At 38.9% G+C, this 18,589-nt stretch overlaps 1 protein-coding gene across 1 annotated transcript; it reads left to right on the top strand.

Moving 5' to 3' along the window:
• Positions 1–2,723: 2,723 nt before the first annotated feature.
• LOC141427667 (activated Cdc42 kinase Ack-like) lies at positions 2,724–17,304 on the top strand. Its single transcript, XM_074087267.1, has 8 exons — positions 2,724–3,119; positions 3,348–3,607; positions 4,157–4,565; positions 8,717–8,918; positions 10,668–10,863; positions 14,950–15,075; positions 15,202–15,278; positions 17,099–17,304. The coding sequence occupies exons 1-8, from the start codon at positions 3,033–3,035 to the stop codon at positions 17,302–17,304; spliced, it is 1,563 nt and encodes a 520-aa protein (XP_073943368.1). The 5' UTR covers positions 2,724–3,032.
• The last annotated feature ends 1,285 nt before the right edge of the window (positions 17,305–18,589 follow it).

Consider the following 18,589-nt stretch of genomic DNA (forward strand, 5'->3'; position numbering starts at 1 on the left):
TGCTGGTAGTAGGAGGCCAGGCCGACCCCGAATCACCTGGAGACGATCGGTTGAGAAGGAGATCTCCCTAATTGGGTACCATTGGCGAGACCTAGAAGCCACAGCACAGGACCGTGACGCATGGAAGTCCCTACTGCGAGCCCTATGTCCCTGCTGAGGGACTACAGGAATTCATCATCATCATCATCATCATAGAACATTCTTGAAGGCATCTAGTTGTTCAAGCAAGTTTTCATGTGGTAGAGCCTTACTGTAACCACTTGCTGACTGCAGTACAAATGGGCCGGCTCGACCGGAGTAGTACCAACCTCCATCTGAATACCGGCGTGAAATAGTACCTTTGCCCAACTCCCCTCCCCTTTTATCCTGCCCCCATACCGCCCAATTTAGCCCCCCCCTCCTCCCTTTTAGGCCGGCCACGCACCCGCAGTCCTAATAATGCTGTAGGTGACCAAGGGCGGCGGTGATCACTTACCATTAGGTGACCCGCATGCTAGTTTGCCAGCTATTTGATAAAAAGAGTAGATTGATGACCTCAAGAAAAAACATTACTTTCTTTGGTTTGACCTGACTTAAAAATACTGAATTTCATGGTTAATTGCACTTTATCGAAATGCTATTACTTATTCTTTGTAAATAAACATAAAAAAGTAAAAAAAAAAAAAAAAGAATCATTATGCGTCATCGAGTTTCGAACTCCTTCTCTTACTACATACTTCTAAGAATTGGTACCACTGAGCCAAACTAGGTGGTCACGTGACCGCCCGAAATAGTCAATACCTTTTTACAACAGATTATATTTGACATTAGCTACTCACACCACAGTAAAATGGATCAAAATTTACTGCATCATACTGAAATTTAGGTATTATAATAGATCCTCTCCATTTTGTGATTTGCGACAACAATATGCCCATAACTAACTATCCTCAAAAAATCGCGTCGAAATAACGTCTGTGGAAGAAATATTGATGTACCAAAGTTTGTATGGAAGACGACGCACCTTAAGGTAAGTATTTAGTTAAAAATGTTCTTACCTGGTATAAAACTAAACACACGAGTTCAACTGTATAAATGCCGAGAGCACTTCCAGTGAACACTACAGTCGTTGTAATAGTTTCATGGGCCCTAATAAGTCCACAATTGCCTGTAGAAATCTGTTGACAAAAAATTATAGAAATCATTGTTGTTAGGCTTCGCTATAACTGATCTACTTGGGAAATTCTTACTTGAAAATATCCTTGACCTGACAAAGGCAAAAGCCATTGATAAGTTGTCTCCACGGCCGACTTGTTAACAATGTTAATTACTGCTTTCCTCTTTTCATCAACATTCTTGCATATCCGAAATTTGAGCTTCCTTTTGCTCAAGGATACTTCTGGCCCTATAATTAAAATTATTATTGTTCAGCTGGTCCGTTTAGGTACAAGGTCTTCCTAGAATTTAAGAAAACTTCCACAGGCATTGGCCGAGCGCATCTACTCTAGGAAAAACTTTACTCCTCAAACTCGCTCGAATGATTCAGGCAGTCCGCCGCAGAGGGAACATATTCTTAGGTACGGGTACCCAATAAGCGGAAAAATTAACTCTAAAATGCCAGAAAATACATATTTATTATACTACATCGAAGGCAATCGCTTACGGTAATCCTAATGGTATGGTATATATGGTATGGTAACCGTAGTCTATGGCCATAAGTATTCATGTTTTTGCCGAAAACATAAGACCTTTTTCTAGTTCTAACAATAGTATGCATTCTAGTGCAGAGGCGGCGTGGCGGTTTATTTATTTAATTATTATTAATAACTTACCAAAGCACCTCCCAGAGACAGTGACCCGATAAGTATTGCCTGCCGTGTCGTCTACCAAATAGTAGTCGGTGAAGGCCTGCCCGGCGATGTTGGGTCGGAAGCTGATTCGCACTTCGACGGAGTCCCGCGGTTTCACTGGCGCTGACGTCACGGATACGTTGAATACGCGGTCCACGTTATTTAATACGTAGATTAGTGACACGCGGTATGTTTGGCATTTCTGCAAGTTTATACTATTACGATTTTAAAGAAACTTGTGGTTTCTCGACATCACTCACCATATAAGCAATTTGTAAATACTTAACTGAAGTCTATAAACGACAGGAGTCAATAAAATGGTATGTATTAGTTACTTACGACCGATTGGTTATGCACCCAAACTGATTTTTCGGCCACGGTGTCTACAGGAATAGATCCAAAATCTACAACTTTCTCTTCAGTGATGCTGCCGTCTTCTGAAAGGTTTTGCATGGTGATTCCAATTCGAATAAAACGTAAAAATACTCAATAACTGGAAGTGGAATCAGAAAACAGAATTAGCGATATTAATTTTACTTCTGTTTAAAACAGTGAAAATGTTTCAAACATGTTTCAAAACTGCCACCATTTTAATTAAAATGGCGTCGTCAAAGAATGTTCGAGCTTCACAATTTCACATAAATCGTGATGATGTTTTTTAAGTTCAATAATATGTTGTATAACATACGTTTCGTGTATTTCCGATTATTATTAATATTATAGACCAATTATAGACTTAGAGAATACTTGCACTATTTTGCAGTTAATAATCGACGTCGTCTTATATTCCTGCATTTTCGGCTTTTTCTTTTGTAACACGAACACGCTCAACGATTGATTTGACGTTTCAACTCCTCCGCCTCTTTCCTCTTCCCCTTCACCCTTCGTGTTTCTCTCGCTCGTGTTGTGCTCGTTCGTAGGTATTGCAAGATTTCTTTACGGGGAAAAAGATGTGCGTTTCGTGAAATTTTTTTTTACGAAATGACAGAAAAACTTTATGTGGAATTGTGGAGTGATTTAAGTGATACCAATTTTGTTTTAAGTTTATTAATTTAAAGTTTATTTATACAGTGCTCCCCCGTGAAACCAGTTCATTCAACGCTTAATGCTTCCCTCACGATTCCGACTTCCTGCTTTTAACTAATGTTTTCTACTAAATACACACAATAGTGTAAACCGCGTCAGCATCAGTGCAGCTGCATCATGGATTCAGGAACCGACTGGCTGTGCGAAATCTTACAAAATGTGCAGTTGGAACAATTTTATCTGCCCATTAGGGACCAGTTGCAGGTAAATAATACTATTTTTATCCTGCGCTCTAATTCCCTTCTTCAAAATTGCTATTATTGATATTTATTTTATGAGGTCTGTCTAATACTGTTAGTTTAACATCATATGAAGTTTATTGCGAAATATTCATGGCCTTTCGCAACCCCCCTCTTTTGAGTGGGAGACAGACAAGGTTGAACACCATGTGAATATTAAAAAATGCACAAAACTATTAATTAATTGTTGTAGATAACAAGATTGCCACATTTTGATTATGTGCACACGGATGATCTGGAACGAATTGGCATCAGCAAACCTGGCATACGCAGGCTGCAAGATGCTGTTAAGAAAAAGAACCGGCAGCTATGGATGAGTAAGAACAAAAAGTTTTGGAATAAATTGTTTGGTACATCGAGTTCAGTATCCAAAGAAAAGACTGATTTAGCCATTAGACCACCTATACATACTGAGACAAGAACAACTTCTGTTATATTTGAAAAAGATCTTACGTAAGTAGCACCTACAAGGAGTAAAAAGTAGTTTTATATTGTAGATATTGTTCCTAACTATTACAGCACCTGGGACATATCAAGCTTAACAGAACCAGTACTGTAATAATAATTATTATTATTGAAATAATACACTAGCAGCTCTTAAAGCTGATGATGGTGCGTCTATATCACTGCACTTGTGTTTTTAGTCTTTACTTCGACATTTCAGCCACATTGCAGTGGGCATGATCACAAGTAGTAGACTAGAGTGTAGAGTATCATGTTTGTCCTGGGTTCTGTGATAGTTATGAGTGAAAATCCCAAAGTTTTAAATATTATGCTGTTGTTCCTATTAACCTTGTGGGCCCTCGTGTACTTTAAGGACCAATAATTAACACTAAGAATTAATGTTCTTCATAAAGTACAAATTGTTCATTGAAAAAAGAATCTTAAGAATTTTGTAATTATATCCAAAATAAGAAATCTGGTGAACCGCGTCTAGGGCCTAAGTAAAAAAAGTCTGTTAAAAAAGTCAGGTCCCAGGAGGTTATTGAATACATTTTTCAGGTTGCATAATGATCTTGGTACTGGATCATACGGGGTAGTGAAAAGAGGAGAATGGAAGACCGAATCAGGAAAGATTATACCAGTTGCGGTTAAAGTTTTAAAAGCAGATGTATTCGCACCTGGTGTTTATGATGACTTCCAAAGAGAAGTTGAGGCTATGCATAGTCTGAAGCATCTCAATCTGATTAAGCTTCATGGTGTGGTGGGCAAGCCTCTGATGATGGTGTGTGAATTGGCACCTATGGGTGCTTTATTAGACTACCTAAGAGCTCAAAATGGAAGAATTTCACTGAATTTTATATCAAAATGGTCTGAACAAGTGGCAGCTGGTATGGCACATCTAGAAAAGAATAGATTTTTACACCGAGACCTGGCTTGTAGAAATATACTGATGTCAACATTGGATTTGGTAAGTTATTTTTATTTGAATAGCAAATCATCCATCACAAACTGCACTACATGTAACCAAACCATCAACACCACTGTATGCCAGATATTGTAAACTTATTTATTTATTTTCCAATTAGACTCTGATTTATAATAACTAATAATAAGTTAACAGGTCACGGTTCTTAGTTTAGTATGAATAAAGTCATGTAAAATATTAAACAAGATAAATAATGTCAGTATCATATTAAAAACTGGCCAAGTGTAAGTCTGATTCACACGCAATGGGTTCCACCACCATACTGAAAATAACATATTTCTTGTGGACCCTATAATTTTTTACTTCTATTTTTTGTGGTTAAAAAAAAATCTACATTCAAATAAATAATACACACTGTGATTATTCCGTTTCTACTCATTGCTATTGTTTATGTCACAAGAAAAAAAAAACAAAATTCACATTTTATGAGAGATGGAGACTGTTTAATTTCAAACTTTATTTTTATATGTAACTGTAAGTATACATGTTCTTTTTTGTACAAGCCACAGAGTTTGTAAACCCTGTGAAATTTTCAAGTTTCTACCAGTTACTTCCAAAAGATGTGTGTAAGAGACGGATAGATAGACTGACAGACAGAGACAGACAAATTTACAGAAACAGATACTTAGTAATTGGAACCTATTAGGAACGGAACTTTGCAAATAGGCACTATTAATCATTTACACATTCATTCATGACTCAGTTGTAAATATTCTCATAACTATTGTTGTTGTTGCTTTTGCAAGTGAATAAAATTATCATTTCTATTTGTTTACTAACAGGTGTTAGTACTACACATATGCAAAATGTGAGGGCCAGTCGTTTACTTTACTACACCTGTTTTATTATTGAAGTTTTTTTTTTGTCATGTGGGGAATCTTTAGCAATACAATAACATATTAGTTACTATCCTTTACCCGCGTATGTGCTCGCGTAAACCATTAGAACTGGCAGTCAAATTGAAATTTAAATTTAAAAAATTCATCTTGGTATCTGCAAAACAAAGTTCATTCAAAATCCGACCAGCCGTTTTATCGTAAGGCTGCCTAAACTAAAGAAGCAACAAACACACGACGCACTCAGAAACTTTCGCATTTACATATTTTAAAATACAGGATATTGCATCTCCTAAACTTATATATCACGTAAATGGATGCTCCCTAAGTAGGAACCCACGGATATAAAATAAACCTGGAAAAATGATTTCCATCTGCTGACGTATGAAAAAAAATAGGTTAAGAGGCCCACCTAACGTCTTGCGGTATTTATAGGTAACTAATATAAAAAACCAGCCAAGAGCGAGTCGGACACGCCCAAAATAGGGTGCTGTAGCCATTACTAGCAAGCAAATTAAGTAATATTTCTTAAGGATTTAGTATTTTATACGGAATCTTCCAAGTTTAGGTATATTTTATACCTTAGGCTGCAATTTAAGAGTAAAACTACCATTACCATTATAGATTTCCTTGCATGTTTGATATACTTACTACCATCCTGATTTTTTTCAAATTTTTCCACCCACCGGTTTAGATTTTAGAGGGGGGGGGGAGACGCTCGATTTTAATGAAAATTTGCACTTTAAAGTTGAATATTTCGCAAAAAAAATCAATGAACCGAAAAATCGTCTAAGCAAACCCCTAATGGTAAAGACCTATCCAACGATACCCCACCCCACACTATAGGGTTGGATGAGAGACAAAAAATTACTCCCACTTTACGTCTATGGGAGATACCCTAAAAAAATTTTTTTTTTTACATATATATCCGTGCAAAATTACAGCTCTCTAGCATTGAAAGTCCCTGAGCAAAGCCGCGGACGGACGGACAGACAGACATGGCGAAACTATAAGGGTTACGTTTTTGCCATTTTAGCTCCGGAACCCTAAAAAACCGGAGTTAACTGGCCGCCACAAGTGGTTCTTAGTGCGCGAACGTTTCCTGTGACGTCTGCGACGCACGTAGGAGACGGAGCTGGAGCAGCGTAAATAGGGAGTAAGGAACAAAAATCGCTCAAGTGCGAGTGCGAGCGACTCGCGCATGAAGGGTTCCGCACCTCCGTACAATGTTTTAAAAACAAATAGTTCAGTAATAATTTTCTGTAAAAAAATCTAATACAAGCTTTTTTTTGTTGGCGGTACTTTTTGCCCCTGGTTACCACGGCCGTGTCGTTTTATTACAGAGTTCCTATGGCCAACATCTAATTGTCATCGGATTTATACATGCATGAAAACAACTGAAAATTTAAACATTGCGCATAATAACAATAATGCTTTGAAGAACTCAAAGTATAAGTAAATACTTAATTAAAATGTCAAAACTTTTATGATAAAAACAAAAATTTAATCATGCTGTGCTGTGATAATTAAGTATCGCGTGTCTAATGCATATTAATATAATGTGAAATACCGCCTGGATATTTTCAGATTATCCAACTATCCTATTAATATTATAAATGTGAAAGTTTGTGAGCGAGTGTGTTACTTCTTCACGCTGTAACGGCTGGACGGATTTGGATGAAATTTGGAAAAAAAATAAGTTTATAACCTGGATTAAAACATAGGATACTTTTTATCCCGTTGTTCCCACGAGATAGGGATAAAATCTTGAAATAACAACCAAACTGGGCTTAGAGCCATGAAATTTGGTATGTAGGTTGCTTATTTATTTATTTAATCGTATGGCATTTATAAATATAGGCATTAGAGCAAAACACTTAAACTACTAAGCCACGCGACTGCATCAGGCGTTAGTGCATCCAAGTCTTCGGCGGGTCCAGGATAGGAGTGTAAGGGGCAGCGCATGATGATGTGTTCCATTGTCTGTTCCTCTTCCCCGCACTCACAGAGTGGAGACTCTCTCCACCCCCACTTGTGCAGGTGATAGTTGCAGCGGCCGTGCCCAGTTCTCAGCCTGTTAAGGCGGCACCAAAGATTTCAGGAAAGGTCGAATCCCGTTGGTTTGGCGGTCGGATCAATGTTCCGAGCACTTCTTCCTGCTGTGTCCACAGCCCATTGTTTTTTCCAGCTATCCACTAGGTCAAACTTGTCAAGGCTTTGGGCTGCGATACACGAGGGGTCTCGAGACTTCAACCGCTGCGGGGGCGGACGGAATAACACATAGGCTACTTTTTATCCCGATATTCCCGCGGGATAGGGATAAAATGTTGAAATAACAACCGCTGGGCTTAGAGTCACGTTATTTGGTACGTAGATAGCTGGAGATCTGATATAACACATAGGTTACTGTTTATTCCGATATTCCCACGGGATAGGGATAAAAATCTCGAAAAATGCTGAGTATAGTCTCAAAATTTCGCACAGTTATTATTATAATGCAACGTCATTAAAGATCAGGACGTAATTTCCGGGAATTCCCACGGGAATGTTGTAAAATCCCGGAATTTCAATTCAACTATCTCATGATTAAAGGAGCGCCCACACCACACCGCTTTTCAAAAAACGGTGACGGTACGGAATCGCAGTGACGCATCGTATATGCACCGTTTTTATCACATGCCCTCCACACCGCTGCTCAAAATACTCAGACGGTGCGGAATCGCATCGCAGTGACGTGCCGTAAATGTCACGACGTCTGGTGGAGAGCATGCGGTAAAGTCCTGACGTTTACGGCACGTCTTCCGCACCGTTTGCGTATTGTAAGCAGCGGTGGTGTGGAGAGCATGCAATAAAAACGGTGTGCACACGATGTATGTGTGCGCGTGTGTGGGTATGTGCATGCTGCATATATACAATATCCCAATCAGTTTTATATAATTTCTCATTAAATACTACTTTCACTTCTTCTCTTTGAAACAGTTTGATTTGTAAAGTAAGTATCAATAGTTTTTAGTTAATTCAATTAACTTTGTAGTTTGACTTTAATGAATGATAAGTATATGTATATATTTAAATCTTGTTATGCCATTCTGTGTTGTGGATGAATAAAGTAATTTCTATTCTATTCACTGCGATTCCGTACCGTCACTGTTTTTGAAGCAGCGGTGTGGTCGCTCCTTTAAGCTTGCGAAGCCGCGGGAAAAGACAAGTTATTAATAAATAATGGATTTAAATATTTATATCATCCATACTTGCTTGTCAGATTGTGCGGAAATTATTAGATATGACTATTCGTAGGTAAAGATCGGTGACTTCGGTCTGATGCGGGCGCTGCCGGCTGCGGACGATTGTTACGTGATGAGCGAGCGTCGGCGCGTGCCTTTCCCGTGGTGTGCGCCGGAGTCGCTGCGCTCGCGTCAGTTCTCACACGCTGCCGACGTTTGGATGTTCGCCGTCGCGCTTTGGGAGATGTACTCCTTTGGGGAGGAGCCTTGGATTGGTGAGTTTATCTTTAGATTGTGTTAACTATTACACACGCATCCAAGTTTTCGACTAGAGCAGCCATGTCAAACTCAGTCACTTTTGGACCAAAAGGGGCCAACCATATAAAGTACGTCGCATAAATTTTGATCATTTAGAGCCAACCTGTCGCACTTATTGCTATGAAAATTTACATTATTTTGTTCCTGTCCCAAATCCCTAAAAGACCCCAAAGAGCGTAAACGAGGTGGGCCGTAAAACCGTCTCTAATTTCAATAAAGACAAATTACATCGAATAATCCACTCATGCGCGTATAGTCCAGTGATTGCGTTGATATTTTTATTGCCAAATTGCAAAAACGGTCTTACAATTTCGCTCTGTCTGCTGTTTGTCCATATGCCAAATTATAAGGGCTAGATGTGACGTGTGAAGGGTAGATGTATCGTCTGTGCACGGCTATATTATCCTGTAGTTGAAATTGGGAGAAGATTGGAGGGGGCATTCCATCCAAATATGCAAAAGAGTGAAGTATAGAAACTGTTTCACTTTATTAACCATCCTCCGCGAGATATGGGGCGGAATGATTATAGAAAAATATATAAAGTTACTTCTAATATTTGAAAGAAATGTTTCATACTAATAAGTTGTTAATAATGTATTCAATATTAGCATTTGACAAGCTTATACCTATATTCGTGCAACCCATTATGTTATGTATAAAGTACTAAACTTATTAATATTATACTTATAATATAAATTCGGAGACACTTTTAGCAATTTTTTGGTTTTAAGTTTAACAAAAACGGTACAATACTGACAATAGTGATAGTGACAGTGTGATTGCTAAAAGTGGTTCCGAAGCGGTATCGTTTCGTGTGCTCTGCCTAGCCTACCCCATTTGGGAATACAGGCGTGATGTTTGTGTATCGTGTGTGTATAACATAAATATGAATAAGTAGTAGGAACGCTATGTTTTTAGAACTTTTTCATGAAATATAGGCTCAGCTTATCGTTCCCTGGTTTACAATCGGGTACGTATTGCATATACTTCGTACGTTACGATAACAATCGATTGATAAAAAGTATCACAGAGCAGGGCAGCTGGCTGGTCCAATGCCATTTCGAACAAATAATTGTTAGATATCGAAATTATTTGTAAGTTAGGATTATAAAAAGGATTCGATAGGTACTCTTGAAATAAATTACCTTATCGTAAAAGTAAATTCAAGTCAATAAAATTATGCTTACGGCGTTCGCAATGAAATCGAAAAAACTGAAAAAAAATTATGAAAAAAACTTAGATTTCATTGAGCAAACATATTGCTAATAAAGATTTTCAGATGGACAGTAGCGTTTCCTAGTGGTAAGTTGGTAAGACGCCTTGGTGCGTATAGCCACTGGAGATGCTGGTTCAGAACCCGCCAGGAACACAAAAAATCTTATAACAAATGTATCTAGGTTGTTCTTTTTGGAAGCGAAATTGTTATAAGTTATTGTATGTATGTATGTAAACTCTTTATTGTACAAAAGAAAAGAAACAAAGTACAATTGATAAAATTTGAGATACTTGTCATTATATGGGTAAAAAAAGTACCAATGTGATTACTCCCAATAAACCACTGATTATTAGGTACTTAATTTGCAGCTCGTAAGTAAATCGAGCTATCATTAACTTTTCTGCTTTCAAGTTAATTTTAAAGGTCTAACACAATCAACAATAGGTCGACTTAATTTCCGTGCGTCCGTTGACCGATTAACCTCCTTCAGGCTTGAACGGTTCGGAGATTCTTCGCCTAATAATGCGCGAGAACCAGCGTCTGACGGCGCCGAGCGCGTGCCCACCTGACGTGTATATGCTGATGATGCAGTGCTGGGACCTCAACCCCAAGGAGCGGCCGACCTTCGCCGGCATCCTCAAATATATGGAGACCAATAAGTTTGAAACAGCCGTTGCTGCGCTTAGGTAAGTTAAAAAGATGTTAAAACCACGACTGCGCTTAATTTTACGTTTATCTTTATGCATCATGCATCGTACAGTCGAGGTCAATGATATCTTAACACTTTACCTTGTCACTGTATGCCGTCTGACAATTTTCTACAAAAGTTCTGACATCAATTGACAGCGACAAGGTACTAAAGTGTAAATTATCTTTGACCTCTACTGTAAAGTCGAACCATTTGATTCCTGACCCATCGTAGACCGTTGTCACAGTAAGTGTCATAATAAATTCCCTTGTATTTTTCTACGAAAGGTTCCACAGACGGTTTCGATTCATTGGGTTCAAGTGTACTTATTTTAATCGTGTCCGTAGGTACATTTTTGGAAATATTCGTTATGCATTTGGGGACTTTGTTTTATGCTTTTGGTTTCCAAAAAAATTTTTATGTGGTAATTTTGGTGGTTTATCAAGTTTCGTAGCTACGTTACTATAGCTTGATTTTAGGCATTTGAGTAAAGGCTATAAATAAACTTTTTAAACTAATAAAGTAATACATATATTTTATGTGACCTCGACTGAAATTTTGTTTGAACTATTTAGTGACTAAATCTATTTGTACAAACAATCAGCATAGGATGAGTCACGATCAAATAAGTTTGAGTGCTCCAGTTTTAAAAATGGTCAGGAAAATCCCTGTTTTATGATTGAATCTATCAATGGGGCCATAAATTTGATTACCCAATCGAAAAAAAATCTTTTGAAATATGTTTAGTGACGCTTTGTTTAGCATATTTCCCTACATTATTTTATAGGTAGTTAAAGATTTTATAAAATAGGTCGAACAGAGAAGGGTTTATGAAAACAAGCTTATCACTCTTGAGTGCGACGTGGTTGCTGTGACCGAGTCATTCCTCACTGAAGCTGTCTATGACTCGGAGCTTGTATGTGGCGGATGGGCAGTGATGCGCCGTGACCGAGCCACTGGTGCGCGGGGGTGGTGGTGTACTGTTGGCGGCGCGTCCCGGTATCACCTTGCGGCGTCTCTGCGACTTCGAGACATCAACTGGTGAAGACTTATGGGTGTCATTCGTTGTGGAGCGTTTTACATACTATATGTGCGTGGTATACATCCCACCTAGTGCTTCTGATGAAACTTATATGAGATGGTTTCAGAAAGTGGAATCAGTAGCAGATAAACTGAAGAGTGCAGTCATAATAGTTGGTGACCTGAACTTGAACCTAGTTTATAAATCTCGGAATATTTTAAACTACTATTCTTATTTTTTAACTGTGTGTAATTTGATTGAGATGAATGAAGTAATTAATGTACATGGTGGTAAATTGGATGTCGTATTGGTGTCTGAGTGCACATGCGGTATTGTTGTCTCAGAAATGAGTAGCGGGCTGGTTCCGAAGACTGATGGGTTCCACCCACCTTTAGAGATCTCTATTCCTATGGATTATGCTGCCCAACGATTGTCTACGGAACGATTGGAGCCCAGCAATGTCGACATGCAGCGGGACTGGAACTTTAGTAAAGGCAATTATGAACTTCTTTATGAACTTGTGACTAAATCGAATTGGCATGAAGTTCTTAGTGCTGTGAATGTCGACATTGCTGTGGAACAGTTTTATAAAATTATTTATGACATATTTGACCAGTGTATACCTAGAAAGAGTAGATCAAGAGGTCTCAGCAGATCCTATCCGGTTTGGTTCACTGCAGATTTGATAAAAGATTTAAAACGCAAAGGTGAACTGCATCGGAAATGGAAATTGACTAAAAATAGGTTTATTTATGACGAATTCTCAAAAATAAGGGCCGATGTGAAAAGGCGGATATCGTCGGCCTATAGTAGCTATCTTGATCGAATCCAGGCTAGTGTGAAAGATAATCCAAAAGCGTTTTGGCAGCACGTGCATAATCTAAAATCGAAGGGTGGATTTGTACCTCGAGTGACTTTTGACGGTAAGGAATACGTTGGTGAGGGTGCAGCCACCGCGTTTGCTACGTTCTTCTCGGAGGTTTTCTTGCCGAATGTTCCTTCTCTGGACCCGAATGCTCGAGGTTGTAGTGGACATAACCTTGTTTCCAACTATGTTAACATAACGTCTATAACAATGGAAGAAGTTGAGATAGGCATAAAACGTCTTAAAGCAAGTTGTTCGGTTGGGCCTGATAATTTGCCGGCATATATAGTGAAGGGATGTGTGGACTATTTCAAATTGCCCTTACTTCACCTGTTTAACTTGGCTCTTGCATCTGGCACCTACCCGCGCCTCTGGAAGATCTCTAGAGTGAGACCAATTCCGAAGGCTGGTGACGGTACTGTGGTGGAAAATCATAGACCTATAGCTGTATTATCCACTCCAGCGAAGTTATTCGAAGCCATAATTCATAGAGCTCTGTCTGCACAGGTCAGGCCATTCTTGAGTGATGCTCAGCATGGATTTAGGTCGAAGCGCTCTGTCGATACGAATCTGCTTATCCTGGTTGACATCATCTCGGAGCATCTTGATAGGGGCATACAGGTTGATGTTATTTATTTCGACTTCAAGAAGGCATTCGATCGCGTGGATAATGATGTGTTAATGCTTAAACTTGAAAAGATTGGTTTTACTCCCAAACTATTGTCATTCTTCGCTAGTTATCTACGAGATCGACAGCAGTATGTAAGACATGGGTGCTTCGTTTCGGCGCCGTATCACACTAGGTCTGGCGTAAGTCAGGGCTCTATACTGGGGCCATTTCTATTCGGGATTATGGTTAATGACCTTGCCTCGGTTCTCGAATCGGCACAGTGCCTTCTTTACGCCGATGACCTAAAGCTGGTTTACGGTGTGCAGCAGAGGGGCGACTGTGACTCTTTGCAGAGAGATATTGACTCGGTTTTCCGGTGGAGTGTAGAGAACAGGCTTCTTTTCAATTCAGCCAAATGTTCGGTATGCACTTTCAGTCGTGCACGCGCCCCGTTACATGCTCAGTACGTATTGGGGTCGGAGCCCATTGACCGCGTGAGTTCAATTAAAGATCTGGGTGTGCTATTCGATACCTGTCTTACCTTCCATGACCACATTGCGGAGCTATCTTCCAACTGTTTCCGGAGACTGGGCTTCGTTATTCGTAATGTACGAGATTTTAATGATGCTGGAGCTATAAAACTTGTTTACAATGCGTTAGTTAGGAGCAAACTGGAGGCTTCGTCAATTATTTGGCACCCGCATGAATCTGCGTACTCCTTACTTCTGGAGAAGGTCCAAAAAGCTTTCCTTAGGTTTTTATATAAGAAAAAGTTTGGACACTACCCATTCTTATACCCGACAAATTACCTTCTTGGGACTCTCGGTTTCAACTCTCTAGAGGTGAGGCGGAATTGCGGGTTACTCATATTTGCATGTCAGGTTCTGCGGGGTGAGTCGGACTGTCCCGAGCTGGTGGCTCAACTTGTGAGGTTGTATGCCCCGGATATTCCGAAAATAAGGCTCAGGCCACGACGGCGCGATTTGCTGGCAGTGCCGGCGGCGCGTACGGTGTCACGTAGGAACTCGCCTTTACTCCGTGTCCTAACACAGCTTAACGCGTTGCTGGCATCGACACCTGAGTGCGACCTGCTAGCGTGGAGATGGACGGCTGTGCGTGCTGAATGCTTGCGGTTTTGTGAGTTTTTAGATGATAGGATTTCGACTGTCCCAATTTGAACCTGTTATTATTATAATAAGTTTAAACCTAAGTTTAGTTAGTATGTTCAGTGTAAGTTTAATAATAGATTTCGTTTTCGTGGTGCATTAGTGTAAACTGTCATGCCACGTGAACATAGTTTTTACCAATAAATAAATAAATAAATCACTATAGCTACGTTATACGTTCCGGCCCTTAGTTAATTAGGTAATTTAATTAATTAAACTAAGCCCCTAAGTTCATGCACACACACAGTGTGCATGACCTTCACGTAGCTTTTTCTTTTGATGTCACACAACTTGTGTATGCCGTTGTGTATTGCCCATTGGCCATAGGGAAGGCGGAACAAGAAATTAGAATTCCATTACCTAGTGTAAACTGGTACATGCTTTGCTTATTTTTACTTGAGATATGCATATTTATTCCACAGTTACAGGAGACAGGACCAAATGACAGTTGAAGCGGGCGACGCGATCATATTAATAGATAAGCGACCGGAATTGCGTTATTGGAAGGGGCAGAACCAGAGGACATTAGAAGTGGGATTGTTTCCAAGGTAAATTTACTTCCTTATGACAGCTCTGTTACCTTAGGTGTAAGTCTTGGTACATTTCTGACTTTTTACATCCACCTTCTGAAACCGGTACCTACTCTTCTAATTCTGTGCTAATTTCGTTTTCAGTAATATTTTAAAAGCATCAAATCCAAAATCTGCGCAAGTGAAGAAAAAGTCGGAAACTTTGTCTCCGATGCGAAAAAGTAAGTATTCTGTATTTTTATACGAATCTAACTAACAAGTGTGACGCAAAAACAAATGTTTCAACAAAAGTATGGAGCACGATAATATAATATCAAATTTATCATTTCATTTTATTTGTAGTTTCATGTTCAAAATTATCATTTCAATGTTTTAGAATGGTAATTTTAATGGAGATTTTTAATGAGTTGTAATTAACTTTCACAGAGGCATTAGGTATACAAAAAGATTTATTCTGATATAAACTAGACTGTTAACATATTTGGGAGGAAAACCTAAGCTTTTATCTCATTATCATTGCCCTGTTATAGATATCCGGTTAGTTTCTAGGAAGAGCTTTCGCACGCGTAACTTGTCTTTATTAATTACGTGTAAGCAGCTCAACTGGGATACTACATACTTATGTGTCACTTATACAAGTCATATCATGCTTATAAGTTATAAGTATGCTGCACACGTTTTCATCGAGTGCATTTATGGTAACATCGGAGGACGAGTTGACGTAACACTTGGCAAACATTTGACACACGCAACGCAAATAGAGCACTCAGCACAAATGTTTGCCATATTGGCCCAACATGGTGTTACGTTTTACTTTCGTTGATGAAAGTAAAATATAATTAGTCACTGCACGGTCGTAAGTTTATTAACATTACTATTACACTTGTCATGTTTATGTTTCTTATTCTCTGCGGCGGGTTTTTTATAAAACAATTTGAAGGTTTTAGATACACGCGCTTTTCTTGTCCTTTTGTAATTTAGTGGATATAAATATTAATTACTCTCTTTTTTTGTTAGAAATACTTTTTAATAAAATGGGTTTTCTAGTTTTATAAAGCGACAGTAGGTAAGTAAGCTTATAATAATGCAATAATCCACATATTTTATTGGTCGCTGAGCAACTTAAGGCTTATAGGCTTTTTATTTATAAATCAACTAGCTTTTGCCCGCGTCTCCGCGTCTACGAAAAATTAGTTTATCACTACCCCGCGGGAACTATGCACTTTCTGGAATAAAAATTACCCTATGTTTTTCTCAGGGTGTCAAACTATGTATCATCATACAAAATTTAATTGAAATCGGTTCAGCTGTCTAAGCGTAAAGAGGTAACAGATAGACATACTTTCGCATTTATAATATTAGTAAGGATTATGCGCTGCAATATAGGTACACAAAGATGCTATAATGTTATTACTCTTTATTGTACCTTGTGTCGTCGTTAACATTGCAAATCGCTAATCTATAGGTATAACTTAGTGTGATTATTATCACTTTGGTATGACTAATTGGCTTATGTGACCACCTTGAGTACATAAGTCGCACCTTGATATGGTATGGTATAGATGATGTATATGTTTAACAAGAAATGCGCTATGTACATTATTGATATGTGTAGTGAGTTCATGGGTTTACCCAACGCGTTAGGTACGTCAGTCGGAATTGTAGTGATTTCAGTACGAACTTCTACATGCGTGTAAATAGAACTGATGAATTTTGATTGATTTGTCTTCGGTAAATATAGGTAGTTATTTGAATTATCTTTTTTTTATAATGGCTAATTAAAAAAATGATTGATTTCATTGAATGTGACACTACCTGCCACGTACGGTCAGTTCCCTAACTTACGTATCCACTTTTTCATATGAGTTGTATAGAAAAGTGGATACTTATGTTAGGGCACCGACTACTACTATATATACTTACAGTGAAATTTTAGCATCAACTTCAGTCAGCAGTGTGTGCATAAGTATAAAGGTTAGTTTATTTATATGTTGCAGTTTTTTTTTCCAGTACAAACCCCATGTCTATTGTTATTTTCCAGTCCAAACCCCAACGTCTCCGGTATCCGCAGACGACTCGACCGTAGTGCTGCGCAAGCGGCGGACGATCGAGTCGGCGCAGCCAATCAGCACACGTGCTGGCAACGGGGGCAGCAAACAGTTCAGCTACAACAAGCTCGTCAACGATCGCACGCTCGCCATGCGCCGGATGGAGCGGGAACACTCCAAGAGCATAAAATATAGGTGATTATTTAACATAATAATTATTTGTTACAGTACTCCAGACAAGGCCGGGGGGTCAGTTGGTTAAATTCTAGTTATAACAATTCGATTTGCCTCTTGTCGCAGAAACATAAATTCTGTTAAAATCACTGACTACTGTTGTCCAAGACCTAATGGGGGGGGGGCGTGTGTCATGACTCAGGACCCCCCCCCCTCGATCTGCCATTGACTCAAGAAAACGAGCATATTGTACTTTGCGGAGGTCTATATCAATGAAATAACTATCACCCGCGACCTAAGTAATTGTCCATAGTTCGTGTTCTGTTAAATTACGCAATGGGATACCTGTTTATGGAAGTCGTGAAGCAAGAGATTAGTTTTTCCTTTCAGTAAGAGAAGACCGTCTCATTGATTTGGACCTGCCACCTTCGACGAGGCTGAGCGCACCGCCAAAAAATTTATCCCTGCAGAAAACGTATCTATTCTGGACGAACCTATCGATGTTCCGCAACTCAGTGAGTAAATTGAAATATTTTTTTTAGTTTTTCTCAGGCGTTAGATTGCGTATTCTAATTGATCAACGAAGATTTCTTAACTTAAAACATCTTTAGTGCTAATTTAAAGTAATATATATGAAATAAGTATATTTAATTTAAATTATCATCTGTCAGGCGAAAGAAGTCCACTGCTGGACATAGGCCTCCCCCATGGCTCTCCATCAGACCGTCTTGTGCTTTCCGCATCCACCGCGATCCCGCGATCATAACCAGGTCGTCGCTCCATCTAGTATCAATAATCTCGTCTTGTATTTATATCTTTAATTTAATATTTGAACCATTTATACTCCAATATTGAATCAATGTTGCAAAATAAATTTAAAAATGTAAAGTAGATGTCGCTTGCCATGTTAATTTCAATGATAAACCTTGCCTCTGTATTCTTCAATAAAGAGTCATTGTATTACACTGTGTTGTATCATTTTATTTAATTCATAGCTCAGTTAATTTTATTATATTACATTTATCTATAATTTACTTCCAGATCAAGAAGCCGATTGGGGCGAGCCAAGTACAGACAGCTTACCAAACTACACGCTAACCACACATACACAAAACAACCACCCGTATCTCTATGGGCTAAATCACTCGATAATTGGTGCTGACATCACAGACGTTTACACCGCCTGACCCCTTTGACACTTCGCAATGCTGGCCCGGACAAACTCAGCCCAACTACAGCATAAGTGACTTTAGTACCAAATACAAAATGAATCTCAAAAATACTCCGTGAACAATTACAATAATACGCCC

The sequence above is a fragment of the Choristoneura fumiferana genome, chromosome 5 (genome assembly GCF_025370935.1).
Source record: "Choristoneura fumiferana chromosome 5, NRCan_CFum_1, whole genome shotgun sequence".
In the NCBI taxonomy this organism is placed as follows: domain Eukaryota; kingdom Metazoa; phylum Arthropoda; class Insecta; order Lepidoptera; family Tortricidae; genus Choristoneura; species Choristoneura fumiferana.

Excerpts from the sequence above, each read along its gene's own strand:
- LOC141427667 (XM_074087267.1), top strand. The coding sequence starts at position 3,033 with ATGGATTCAGGAACCGACTGGCTGTGCGAAATCTTACAAAATGTGCAG. Across the intron at positions 3,608-4,156 it reads ATATTTGAAAAAGATCTTAC|GTTGCATAATGATCTTGGTA; the intron begins GTAAGTAGCACC and ends TACATTTTTCAG. Across the intron at positions 10,864-14,949 it reads ACAGCCGTTGCTGCGCTTAG|TTACAGGAGACAGGACCAAA; the intron begins GTAAGTTAAAAA and ends TTTATTCCACAG.